The sequence below is a fragment of the Lepus europaeus genome, chromosome 1 (genome assembly GCF_033115175.1).
Source record: "Lepus europaeus isolate LE1 chromosome 1, mLepTim1.pri, whole genome shotgun sequence".
NCBI classification, from domain to species: Eukaryota; Metazoa; Chordata; class Mammalia; order Lagomorpha; family Leporidae; genus Lepus; species Lepus europaeus.
This window is the reverse complement of record NC_084827.1, coordinates 183,262,102-183,274,756: the sequence shown is the minus strand read 5'-3', so window position 1 is coordinate 183,274,756 and position 12,655 is coordinate 183,262,102. Positions and strand designations below refer to the sequence as shown.

Here is a 12,655-nt window from a genome sequence, read left to right as displayed (position 1 = left end):
GACACCCGCCTGGCCTCCTCTAGGAGATGGGAGTCCACCCCCTATGGCCACTGAAGGCCATGTGCTGCCGCTCCCGGAGACCCCTAGCGTGCCGGCCACTGTTGAGCTGCCAGGGCCTCAGGCGGGCATGCCGCGTGGAGCTCCAGCCAGGACAGGACACTGGGCTCAGGAGGACTTGGACCAGGGCCTGTGTCCTGGACAGCAGGGGCTGCAGGGAGGGGCCCCACCTGGTCCTCTGAGCCCCCCGGCCCAGGAGGACACATGGGTGGGGCCTGGGACCCCACCACTCGGGCAGCTTCCCTTCAGCTTCTGCTCTGAGCTCTGCAGAGCATTCCTGGGGCGAAGCGGAGGACCTGAGGTTCCGGGGTCTCTCCTGTCCCCCGGATTCTGCAGTTCCAGCAGGAAGTCTTCTTACAAAAGTGCTTGATGGCTCCCAAGGGCCTCGAGGAGCAGAGACCATGGGCGGCGTGGGGGTCCATCCCCTCGCCATCCTTGGGACCCTGCTCCCCACCCAGCCCATGGCTCCCTGGGGCAACCCTGCCCCCGACTCGAGGGCTGGGCATGAGACCCAGGCCTGGCTGTCAGAGCCCAGCCCCTGGCTCCTGGGATTGTTCAGAAAAGCCTGGGGCACAAGATGGCTGATGGTGGGGGCTTGGGCCTTGTGGGGAGAAGGGAGAGGAGTCTGGGTGGTCACTGAACACCAGGGCAGGGAGCGCCTGGACCCAGCCTTGCCTGAGGCCAGTTTCAACCTGAGCTTGAGGTGGCCGCACCCTCCCTCGGGGCCAGCTGGGTTTCCGCTCCACTTGGCACATCTTTCCTTGCGCTCCCACTGGGCGCCCCCCTCCTGGGTGCACCCCAACCCCAAGGGCACTGGGATGGCCCCTTCCTCACCCCCCCCCCCCAGTGCCACCCCCTGCTGAGCCACACCATGGCTCCCAGAGGCCCCCAGCCCCACCTCACTGACCCCAGGCCAGAGCTACCTGAGATCCGCGGCCATCTCTGCTGTGAGCTGGCCCTGCCTCTTCAGGGCCTCCTGGCCGGCCAGCAGCTGGGCCTGCTGCTCAGACAGGGCGTCCTTCTCCCTCAGGGCCTGCCGCAGGGTGTCCAGCTGGGCCTCCTGTGCCTGCAGGCTCTGCGCCAGCCGCTCCTCCAGGGCCTGCTTCTTGCAAGTGACCTGGGGAGGCCGGGAGGGGACAGTGGGCAGAGTGAGGGGAAAGAAGCGACTCCATGCAGAGCGGCCAGGAGGTGACCGTGGACCCTGCAGAGCTACAACTGCTCCCATCCGATCACGCTGGGCACGCAGAGGTGGGGCCAACAGCCGGCCTGAGGGGACCCCAGCATCCCACAGCCTTGGCGGCCAAAGTCACAGATGTGCAGTCACAATGAGTCTGCACCAGGATCTGGACGGAATGTGTCACGGACATCTGTGTGGGCCACACTGGGGAGGGAGCGGCCCGGACGTCCATGTGAAGCCACTTCATGGGCATCCCCTCTCCAAGCCAAGGACCTGAGACTCCAGGGTGGGCCCTGGCAGTGCCGTGGCCTCAGGCACACTGGAAGCCAAGCCACCAGGGCAGATGCCTGACCAGTGGCCCAGGAGTCAGGTTCTCTTTGCAGAAGGTGATGAGCGTACTTGGGGGTCACAGAGAGGTGTCCCCTCAGGAGACCTGGAGCTCACTGTGGGCCCTCGGTCCCTGGCTGGGTCACTGGGAAGCCGTCCCTGGCAGAGGGGCGTGGCAGGACCCTCGTGTCACTCCTGCACTTCTCACGCGGGGTGACTGCTCGTCAGCATGGCCAGGAGTGAGGGGAGACAGGAGCACAGGGCAGACACGGCCACCCCTGCGATACTGGCATCAGATACAGAATTTAAAACAGCTGACCGACATGTTCGAGAAGAGGCAGAACTAAAGGTGGAACTGGACATAGAAGCACAAAAGCAATGAGTTACTGGGTGGCTTCAGTAGCAGAACAGACACAGCTGAAGAGAGGACTCACAATCTGGAAGGCAGACAAAAGGATGCATTCAGACTGGGTCTCGAGGAGAAGAGAGGACGGCAGGTGCAGAGACGCAAGGGACAGGGAGACGTGACAGATGGGGAGACGCCATGGACACGGAAGCACGACAGAGAGGGAGACGTGACAGACAGGGAGATGTGACGGACAGTGAGGCGCGATGGACAGGGAGACAAGATGGACCAGAAGACATGATGGACAGGGAGACATGGTGGGTGGGGGGACGTGGTGGACAGGGGGACATGACAGACAGGGAGATGTGAGACAGGGAGACATGACAGACAGGGGGACGTGACGGACGGGGAGACGTGACGGACAGGGAGATGTGACGGACAGGGAGATGTGACGAGATTGTGACAGGAAATGTGACGCGGCTGAAGAGAGGACTTGGGATCTGGAAGGCAGACAAAAGGATGCATTCAGACTGGGTCTCAAGGAGAAGAGAGGACGGCAGGTGCAGAGACGCAAGGGACAGGGAGATGTGACAGATGGGGAGATGTGATGGATGGGGAGACACGATGGACGGGGGGACGTGGAGGACAGGGGGATGCAAGGATGGGGGAACGCGACGGACAGGGAGACATGATGGGGGTTGTGACAGAGTACGTGATGGACAGGAGTCATCACAGGTGGAACCTGTCAGATCCTGAACCTGGCGAGGACTTTACAGGAAGATCACAGACTGGCACCCCTCATGGGATTCATGCAAAAATCCCTGACAAGACGTCACAGATTGAATAAAAACTATGAAATGGATCTCAACCCGGTGACCACGTGGAGTTCATCTCAGAGAAGCCCTGACTGGGCCGTGGGCCCAACAGCCCCCAAAGTGACCACGTCTCATAAGGACAGCAACGGCGACTGTCCCAACAGGTGCAGAACTGGAACCCACTGCACGTTTGTTGGTAAAACAACACCTGAGGTGGCTACGTGGGAAGGCGGGTTTGCGTGAGCTCCCAGCTCTGCACGCGCACAGCCCCAGATAGGGCCGGCCTGGTGTCTGATGGTGCAAGACAGGGCAGCCCCGGTCTGCAGCCTGGTGTGGGGTGGTCAGCAGGACAAGGGACCCACGGTGAGCCAGGGAGTGGAGGGCGGGGCCGCAGCCCCCCTCCTGGGCCCCACGATTGGACCAGACCTCCGCCCTTCACCTGCTGGCATGAGACGAATCCACCAGTGAGGCTGGGTTTCCCTCCTCAGTAACGAGAAGCAGGAATGTGAGCTCAAGGCAGCAACGCGACCTGGGGTCAAACCCGAGGCCAGCTCGAGCGAGGACGGAAGGCCAGGGCCGCCCTCGCCGCCTCCCCACGCCCATCCACAGACTCACACAGCCCTGGCCGGCTTCTGGTCACAGGCTTTTGTGGCAGGGAGGGGCTGGGCGGTGAGTCCCTGGTTCTAAACTCTGTGGCAAGGCAGCGACCTGGGGGACAACAAGCAGGGACTCACAGGGCTCACCACACACCTGTGCCCGGGCGTTGTAGCCCGGAGCCAGGAATGACCCACGTGTCCCCTTGCCCCGGACAAGCAGAGCTGCCGGCTGCTGGAACAGGCTGGGGGTGACGGGGAGGCAGGGGGCTGGGGCACAGGTCACAGGGTGTCAGCGCCCCTGGGACTGTCAATCACACTTCCACAAACAAGGGAAAGACCAAAGTAGGGGCACAGACCCTGGCTCCCCACGTGGGTGCCGGTTCAGGTCCCGGCTGCTCCACTTCCAGTCCAGCTCCCTGCTGTGGCCTGGGGAGGTAGCGGAAGACGGCCCAGGTGCTTGGGCCCTGCACCCACATGGGAGACCCGGATGCAGCTCCGAGTTCCTGGCTTCCTTCCGGGCCAGCCTGGCTGCTGCAGCCATCTGGGGAGTGAACCAGGGGATGGAAGATCTCTCTCTGTAACTCTTGCCTTTCAGATAAATAAATCAATCTTGGGGGAAAAAAACCCAAAAGGCCCAATGAAGCTGGTGCTGTGCTAAACGTGGCGCTGCGTTGGCCCAGCAGGGTCAGGGCGTCTGCACGGACACACTGGCAGGATGGGGAGACCCCCATGCGCCCCACTTCCTCTCCATCACTGCTACCTACACTACAGAGGTGGGGACGCAGGCCGTGCTGGGCGGGGCAGGAGCTCAAAGCCCTGGGCCGTGGACTGGAGCCGCTGCCCCACCCGCAAGTGAAGCCGGCGGCCTGGCAGGGAAGCGCCCGTGCACACCTGGTCCACCTGGCCCTGCAGGTGCGCGCAGGCCTGCTGCACGGCTCTCCGTGCCTCCCGCTCACTCGCCAGCTGCTGCTCCGCCCGCGCCAGCTGCTCCCCAGCGTCTGCCCGCTCCTGCTCCAGCGCCTTCCGCTGCTCCTGCAGCCGGTCCCGCTCCTGCTCCAGCTGCGACAGGTGGGCAGGGGGGTCTGCTCCAGCCTCCAGGCACCTCAGTGTTCAGGGGCCCAGGCCCAGGCCTCCCGCGGGGGGCACTGATCTCCCTGAGAAGGCCTGGGCTCCCCCACACCTGCTCTCACCCAGGGCGGGAGGGGCCTGGGGCATGAGTGGAAGGACGCAGTCCCACAGCCGCCATGGAACGGAGGCTCTGCGTGCCCCACCTGGCCACCCAGCCTGCCCCATCACCTGGAGGTCCCGTCCCCTCCCGCCCCCACCTAACCGAGAGGCCCAGGCTCTGCCTCACCCAGAGGCCAGGCCATGTCCCACCAGGAGGCCCCGCCCCACCAGGCCCCACCCTGCTAGGCCCCGCCCTGCCAGGCCCCGCCTCACCCAGAGGCCCCGCCCCACCAGGGCTCCGCCCTGCCAGGCCAGGCCTCACCTGGAGTACCAGGCGGTTGAGGGCGCCCTTGTCCCTGGCCAGCCCGTCCAGCAGGGCAGCCATGCTGGCCAGGGAGTCCCTCTGGTCCGCGCCCTCCGACTTGAGCCGCAGGACGAGCAGCTCCAGGTCTGCGTTGTTGGACTTGGCCTGGGGGCAGAGGTCACCATCAGTGGGGACCCCGGGAGGGCCTTTCTGATTCCCCGGGGGCAGCTCGCGAGAACCGGGCAGGACGGGGTTGAGGGACCCCCGAGAAGAGAAGAGACGCGGCCCAGCGAGGGTTCCGGGGCGCTCAGGGCGGGGGTGGGGGCCTGTGGGCGCCTACCCGGTCTAGGGCCTGCCGCAGGCCTGCGCACTCGCGCTCCAGGGCCGCCCTCTGCAGCTGTGCCCGCGCCAGCTCCTTCCTGAGTCCCGAGACTTCTTGCGGCTGCCGCGGGCGCCCCTGGCTGAGCACCAGGTGGCCGTGAGCTGGGGCTGCCCCCAAGGCCCCCGAGGCCCCCAGGGGAGCACACGGCGGGGTTGGGGTGGCACACTGACGGGGCCTCGGTGGATGTGCCTGGGTCCAGTGGGTGTTCCTAGCCCCGCCCCGCCCGGCTGGTCACCTTCCCGGGGCCAGCAGGTCCTGGCCCTCGTGCGCCTGCTCAGTCAGGTGCTTCCGCGAGGCCCGCAGCTCTCGCCGGCTCTCAGACGGCTGCTCCCCGAGCCCGGCCATGGCCGCCCCCGGCAGCTCCTGCTCAGGGTCAGGGTGCGAGGTCAGCCCCCTAGCAGCCAGCCAGACCCCGACTCCCCCAGGGAGAGCCAGGGAGGGCTGGAGCCAGGCCCCGTGGAGACCCAGTGGTCGGTCACCTGGGCAAGCTGTGCCCTGTGGGGGCCTCTGGCTCCACCCCCTCTGGTGTGCCCAGGGACCTTGGCTGCCCACTTCCCCTCGGCCCTGCCGGTGGCACAGCCTGCAGGGCAGAGTCCTGGGCCTGAGGCGGGATGGCCCCGGGAGGGGAGCCGTGGCCCCTGGCAGGGCCCTGGATGGGCTCTGGGCCTCCGTGGCCCCCACTCTGCTCCAGGCCAGATCCAGGCATCCAACGTCCGCCTGGGCCACCTTTGGGGTGCAGACAGGGGAATCGAGACCTTCCCGCCCCTCCTGACGCTCCTTCCCCACCTTGGCCACCCAAGGACAGAAGACAGGGCCCTGGGTTTGTCCCAGGCCTGCTGGCCTCCGTTGTGCCAGGACACCTTCGGCCAGGAGGTTGCTCAGTGAGGCATGGAAACCCCCCTGCAACACACCCCTGCTCTGAGCCCCACAATTGCCATGCACTGAACCCCCGCCACACCCCCTCCCAGCCCCAACCCTGCCACGCACCCCACTACCACCACACCCCCTGTCCCAGCACCATCCCTGCCATGCACTGCACCCCAGCCCCCACCCCCACACATCCCCGCTCCCAGACCCCACCCACTCCTGGCCCCACCCCCGGCGTCTGGGTGTCCCCTTGGAGGGCAGCTCTGCCAGGCAGGTGCTGGGCTGTGACACAGAGTGTGGGTGCTGGGCCGTGACACAGGATGCAGGTGCTGGGCTCTGACACAGGGCGCAGGTGCTGGGCTCTGACACAGGGCGCGGGTGTGGGGCTATGACACAGGATTCCAGTGCTGGGCTGTGACAGAGGGCCCCCCCGCCCCGGTGTCTGGACGTCCCCTAGGAGGGCAGCTCTGCCAGGCAGGTGCTGGGCTGTGACAGAGGACCCCCCCCCCCCCCCCCGGTGTCTGGACGTCCCCTAGGAGGGCAACTCTGCCAGGCAGGTGCTGGGCTGTGACACAGGGCGCGGGTGCTGGGCTGTGACAGAGTGTGGGTGCTGGGCTGGGACAGAGGCCCGCCCCCCCGTGTCTGGACGTCCCCTAGGAGGGCAGCTCCGCGGGGCTTCCCCACCTGGTTCCTGAGCTCCTCCACCAGCAGTGTCTGCTCCTGGAGTCTGGGGAAAGTCAGGGTGGGGGCTGGGCTGAGCGGCTCCAGAGGCCCTGCTCTGCCCGTGTCAGGAGTGCATCGCCCAGCCCCACCCAGCTCCCCGGTGGTCCCTGTGCCGGGACGCTGTCCACAGTGGTGCATCTAGGGGAAGGTAATTCTTCCAGGTCCCTGCCCCACCCCGCTGTAGGCACCGCCCAGGCCCTGGGTGAGCTGTGTTTGACACCTCCGGGCCCCTGCAGGTGTGAGGGCTGGCACCTGGAGGCCTGGCAGGGGTCTGTGGCCAAGTCTTGGGGGTCTGTGGTGTTGGCCCCATGGCCAGCAGGGCGGGGCCTTCCCGGGGAGCAGCGGCCCCACCTTTTGGAGTAGCCTGGAGGTGTCCAGAGCCTCCCACACACCCCGTGAGGCCCACGGAGCCCCACGCAGAGTTGGGGGCTTCTGGGACGCTGCCTCTCCCCATCCCCAGCGTCCACAGTGAATGCCCACTATGACCCCGGCCGCTGCCCTGGGAGAGTTCCCTCCTGGGAGAAGTCAGTGCCCGGGCACCCTCAGCCTGCCCAGGAGAGCCGGCCGCCGGCCCTGGGGCACTTCTGCAGCCTGTGGGAGAGTGGCCACGGACAGACAGTGGTCAGACAAGACAGTGGCCATGGATGGACAGTGCTACAGATGGACAGTGGCCTCAAGCCAGACATCGTCACACAGGACAGTGGTCACAGGTGGACAGTGGTTAGACAGGACAGTGGCCAGAGTAGCACAGTGGTCACACAGGACAGTGGTCACAGGTGGACAGCAGTCACAGGTGGACAGTGGTTAGACAGGACAGTGGCCACAGATGGGCAGTAGCCACAGATGGGAGGGACGGTGGTCTTGGGTGGCATGTGTCCCACACTGGTGCCAGACATTGCATACAGGCAGCACCCGTGCTGGGCACAGGGATGAGACCTCATGGAGCTGTGTGTGACCCCCCCCACCTGCCCGAGGGGCGCCCACCTGGCCTGCAGCTGCTGCACCCCCACCCCCGCCTGCCCGAGGGGCGCCCACCTGGCCTGCAGCTGCTGTACCCCCCCACCTGCCCGAGGGGCGCCCACCTGGCCTGCAGCTGCTGCACCCCCACCCCCGCCTGCCCGAGGGACGCCCACCTGGCCTGCAGCTGCTGTACCCCCACCCCCACCTGCCCGAGGGACGCCCACCTGGCCTGCAGCTGCTGTACCCCACCCCCACCTGCCCGAGGGGCGCCCACCTGGCCTGTAGCTGCTGTACCCCCACCCCCACCTGCCCGAGGGGCGCCAACCTGGCCAAAAGCTGCTGCACCCCCACCCCCACCTGCCCGAGGGGCGCCCACCTGGCCAAAAGCTGCTGCACCCCACCCCCACCCTCGCCTGCCCGAGGGGCGCCCACCTGGCCTGTAGCTGCTGCACCCCCACCCCCGCCTGCCCGAGGGGCGCACACCTGGCCTGCAGCTGCTGCACCCCCACCCCCGCCTGCCCGAGGGGCACCCACCTGGCCTGTAGCTGCTGTACCCCACCCCCACCTGCCCGAGGGGCGCCCACCTGGCCTGTAGCTGCTGTACCCCCACCCCCACCTGCCCGAGGGGCGCCCACCTGGCCTGTAGCTGCTGTACCCCACCCCCACCTGCCCGAGGGGTGCCCACCTGGCCTGCAGCTGCTGCACCCCCACCCCCGCCTGCCCGAGGGGCACCCACCTGGCCTGTAGCTGCTGCACCCCCACCCCCACCTGCCCGAGGGGCGCCCACCTGGCCTGTAGCTGCTGTACCCCCCCCACCTGCCCGAGGGGCACCCACCTGGCCTGTAGCTGCTGCACCCCCACCCCCACCTGCCCGAGGGGCACCCACCTGGCCTGCAGCTGCTGTACCCCACCCCCACCTGCCCGAGGGGCGCCCACCTGGCCTGCAGCTGCTGTACCCCACCCCCACCTGCCCGAGGGGCGCCCACCTGGCCTGTAGCTGCTGTACCCCACCCCCACCTGCCCGAGGGGCACCCACCTGGCCTGTAGCTGCTGCACCCCCACCTGCCCGAGGGGCGCCCACCTGGCCTGCAGCTGCTGTACCCCACCCCCACCTGCCCGAGGGGCGCCCACCTGGCCTGCAGCTGCTGTACCCCCACCCCGCCTGCCCGAGGGGCACCCACCTGGCCTGCAGCTGCTGCACCCCCACCCCCACCTGCCCGAGGGGCGCCCACCTGGCCTGTAGCTGCTGTACCCCACCCCCACCTGCCCGAGGGGCGCCCACCTGGCCTGCAGCTGCTGTACCCCACCCCCACCTGCCCGAGGGGCACCCACCTGGCCTGCAGCTGCTGCACCCCAACCCCGCCTGCCCGAGGGGCACCCACCTGGCCTGCAGCTGCTGCACCCCCACCCCCGCCTGCGCGAGGGGCACCCACCTGGCCTGCGGCTGCTGTACCCCCCCCGCCTGCCCGAGGGGCGCCCACCTGGCCTGCAGCTGCTGCACCCCCACCTGCCCGAGGGGCGCCCACCTGGCCTGCAGCTGCTGTACCCCCACCCCCGCCTGCCCGAGGGGCGCCCACCTGGCCTGCGGCTGCTGTACCCCCCCCCCCGCCTGCCCGAGGGGCGCCCACCTGGCCTGCAGCTGCTGCACCCCCACCTGCCCGAGGGGCGCCCACCTGGCCTGTAGCTGCTGTACCCCCACCCCCGCCTGCGCGAGGGGCACCCACCTGGCCTGCAGCTGCTGCACCCCCACCCCTGCCTGCCCGAGGGGCACCCACCTGGCCTGCGGCTGCTGCACCCCCACCCCTGCCTGCCCGAGGGGCACCCACCTGGCCTGCGGCTGCTGTACCCCCCCCCCCGCCTGCCCGAGGGGCGCCCACCTGGCCTGTAGCTGCTGTACCCCCACCCCCGCCTGCCCGAGGGGCACCCACCTGGCCTGCAGCTGCTGCACCCCCACCCCTGCCTGCCCGAGGGGCACCCACCTGGCCTGTAGCTGCTGTACTCCCCCCCGCCTGCCCGAGGGGCGCCCACCTGGCCTGCGGCTGCTGTACCCCACCTGCCTGCCCGAGGGGTGCCCACCTGGCCTGTAGCTGCTGTACCCCCACCCCCACCTGCCCGAGGGGCGCCCACCTGGCCTGTAGCTGCTGTACCCCCACCTGCCCGAGGGGCGCTCACCTGGCCTGCAGCTGCTGCACCCCCACCCCCACCTGCCCGAGGGGCGCCCACCTGGCCTGAAGCTGCTGTACCCCACCCCCGCCTGCCCGAGGGGCGCCCACCTGGCCTGTAGCTGCAGTGTCTCCCACCCCAACCCCCACCTGCCCGAGGGGCGCCTACCTGGTCTGCAGCTGCAGTGTCTCCCACCTCCACCCCCGCCTGCCCGAGGGGCACCCACCTGGCCTGCGGCTGCTGTACCCCCCCCCCGCCTGCCCGAGGGGCGCCCACCTGGCCTGCAGCTGCTGCACCCCCACCTGCCCGAGGGGCGCCCACCTGGCCTGCGGCTGCAGCGTCTCCCGCCCCCACCCCCACCTGCCCGAGGGGCGCCTACCTGGTCTGCAGCTGCAGTGTCTCCCACCCCCACCCCCGCCTGCCCGAGGGGCACCCACCTGGCCTGCAGCTGCTGCACCCCCACCCCCGCCTGCCCGAGGGGCACCCACCTGGCCTGCGGCTGCTGTACCCCACCCCCGCCTGCCCGAGGGGCACCCACCTGGCCTGCAGCTGCTGCACCCCCACCCCCGCCTGCCCGAGGGGCACCCACCTGGCCTGCGGCTGCTGTACCCCACCCCCGCCTGCCCGAGGGGCGCCCACCTGGCCTGTAGCTGCAGCGTCTCCGTCACCTGCCCGAGGGGCACCCACCTGGCCTGCGGCTGCAGTGTCTCCCACCCCAACCCCCGCCTGCCCGAGGGGCACCCACCTGGCCTGTAGCTGCTGTACCCCCCCCGCCTGCCCGAGGGGCGCCCACCTGGCCTGCAGCTGCAGCGTCTCCGTCACCTGCTCCCGCAGACGCCGCTCTAGGGCAGCAGCCTTGCTGCTGGCCGCCTGGCGCAGGTTGGAATCGAGGTTCAGGCAGGCCATGTGCAGGCGCCGGGCAGCCCTGGCCACCTCTGCCTGCAGGTCAGCCAGGCCCCTGCGAGACAAGGGCAGCCCCATCGCTGAGCTCGGCACCTGTGGGGCCCCAGGCTCCAGGCCCAGGGGTGCTGACCCCGGGAGAGGCAGGCCCCACCTTGCTCCGTCTGTCCTCCCCATAGCCCGCCCTCCACTGGGTACCCTGAGGCCCCATGGGCCTGCTGTTCTAGTTCCAGATGGGTATCCCCAGGGGAGGCGGCACTGACCTCTTAGTGGCCGCCCGCAGCTCGGCCAGCTGTGCCTGGAGCCCCGAGGTCTGTCTCCACAGGAGGAGGATGCCCCAGGCCTCCGCTGGGCCCATCCGGGGGGTCTGAAAGTGAGAGGCCAGCGTCCACTCCAGCTGGGGCCCGTTCACCCGCCTCCCACTTCCAGGTGTCCTGCTGGACCTGGTCATGGGGCTTCAGGTGGGCCATGAGTCCCCTGCCAGGGCCTCAAACCCCGCGTCCCGTATGCTGTGGACCCCCATGGTTCATGAGGTGCCCGGTAGGGGCTGGGGTGGTCCTCTCCTGAGGGTCTATAGCAGGAGCAGGCCCTCAGGCTCGTGGTCAGATGGGGCGGAGAGGCCACAGCACAGCAGCGGTGGCCGGCACAGCATCGTCCCCAAACGGGAGAAATCTGCCCGGGACGCATCCGAGTGAGGGCAGAAGCCAGGTCACTGCAGGGACCTCGGGGCAGGCGCTGTGGGCGGCCCTGGGGTCAAGGGTCAGGCCCATGGGGGCACCGGCCTGCTCACAACAGCGTGGTCCACGCCAGAGCCAGCACACGGCCCCAGCTCCGTCCTCTCTCACTGCAGCCTGGCGGGGCCGTGGTGGGGGGCGGCGTGTAGCATGGCGGACCCAGAGTGGGCCTGGCCTTGCTGACCCTGTTTCCTGCCACAGGTGCAGGGTGGGGCCTGGCCTGGCTGGAGGGCAGCACCTGTCTCTGGGCCTCGGGCCTCGGCTCCCTCGGCTCCAGCTCGCCCTGCAGGCGGAGCACAAGGCCTCTGGACCCGGCCAGCTCCCGGGCCAGCGCCTCGTTAGCCTTCTTCAGCTGCTCCAGCTGTTCTCGGACGAGGCTGTTGACCTGGGAGAGGCCGGCGCTCCTGCAGGGACAGAGGCCGGGCGGGGGCGGGGTTGAGGCCTCTCCTCCGAGACCCTTGGACGGATGGACCCCCGGGCCCCACAGAGGGCCCCAAACTGGGTGCCAGCGACAGCACGTCTCTCCTGGGCCCCCTCATTCCTGAGCCTCCACCTCCCACATCCTCCAGGCTCTGCACCCCCAACCCCAGACCCCCCTCAGCCCCCCAGGAAAGCAAGGACCCCGCGGAGGGACCTGAAGGGCCGGGGGGATGGGCCCACCATGGGATGTGCTCCTCCCGGCGTCTGGGGACTCGAGCCCCCACCCCCATGCTGCCCGAGGGTCTTCCCTTCTTTGTGTCAGAGGCTGGGTTGCTGCTGGGCAGGCGCTGGACGCCAGGGGGGCCTGGGCGTGGGGGCTGGGTGGTCTCTGAGTGTGCGACAGTTGCCCAGGCCAGGGGGCAGCACGGGAGGCTGCATGCCCGGCCCCTGATCCTGGCCCTGAGATGGGGAATGGGGTCCTACAGCAGGTGGGCCGGCAGCCCCAGGCCCTTCCCCGGCCCCCACCAGCAAAGCTAACTGAGACACCTGGGAGGAGCGGCCAATAGCCCAGGGCTCAGCGGGGTCAGAGCCCGGGGGTCGGCCGGCTCACCTCTGCTCGGCGGCCTCCAGGCGGCCCAGGGCCTCCTCCAGGTCCGCACTGTGGTCCAGCTCTGACCTGTGCAGCCGCGCCTGCATCTGGGCGGGAAGCCTGCCGGG

General features: G+C 69.1%; 1 protein-coding gene across 1 annotated transcript in view; it reads right to left on the bottom strand.

Annotated features, from left to right (window-relative positions):
* CROCC2 (ciliary rootlet coiled-coil, rootletin family member 2) overlaps positions 1 to 12,655 on the bottom strand; it is a 40,581-nt gene that overhangs the window by 15,557 nt on the left and 12,369 nt on the right. The window contains 10 exon segments of the mRNA XM_062197549.1: positions 981 to 1,174; positions 4,165 to 4,377; positions 4,808 to 4,954; positions 5,130 to 5,250; positions 5,407 to 5,534; positions 6,723 to 6,765; positions 10,630 to 10,842; positions 11,048 to 11,151; positions 11,757 to 11,922; positions 12,549 to 12,647. Of these exon segments, the coding sequence (XP_062053533.1) occupies positions 981 to 1,174; positions 4,165 to 4,377; positions 4,808 to 4,954; positions 5,130 to 5,250; positions 5,407 to 5,534; positions 6,723 to 6,765; positions 10,630 to 10,842; positions 11,048 to 11,151; positions 11,757 to 11,922; positions 12,549 to 12,647 (1,428 nt within the window).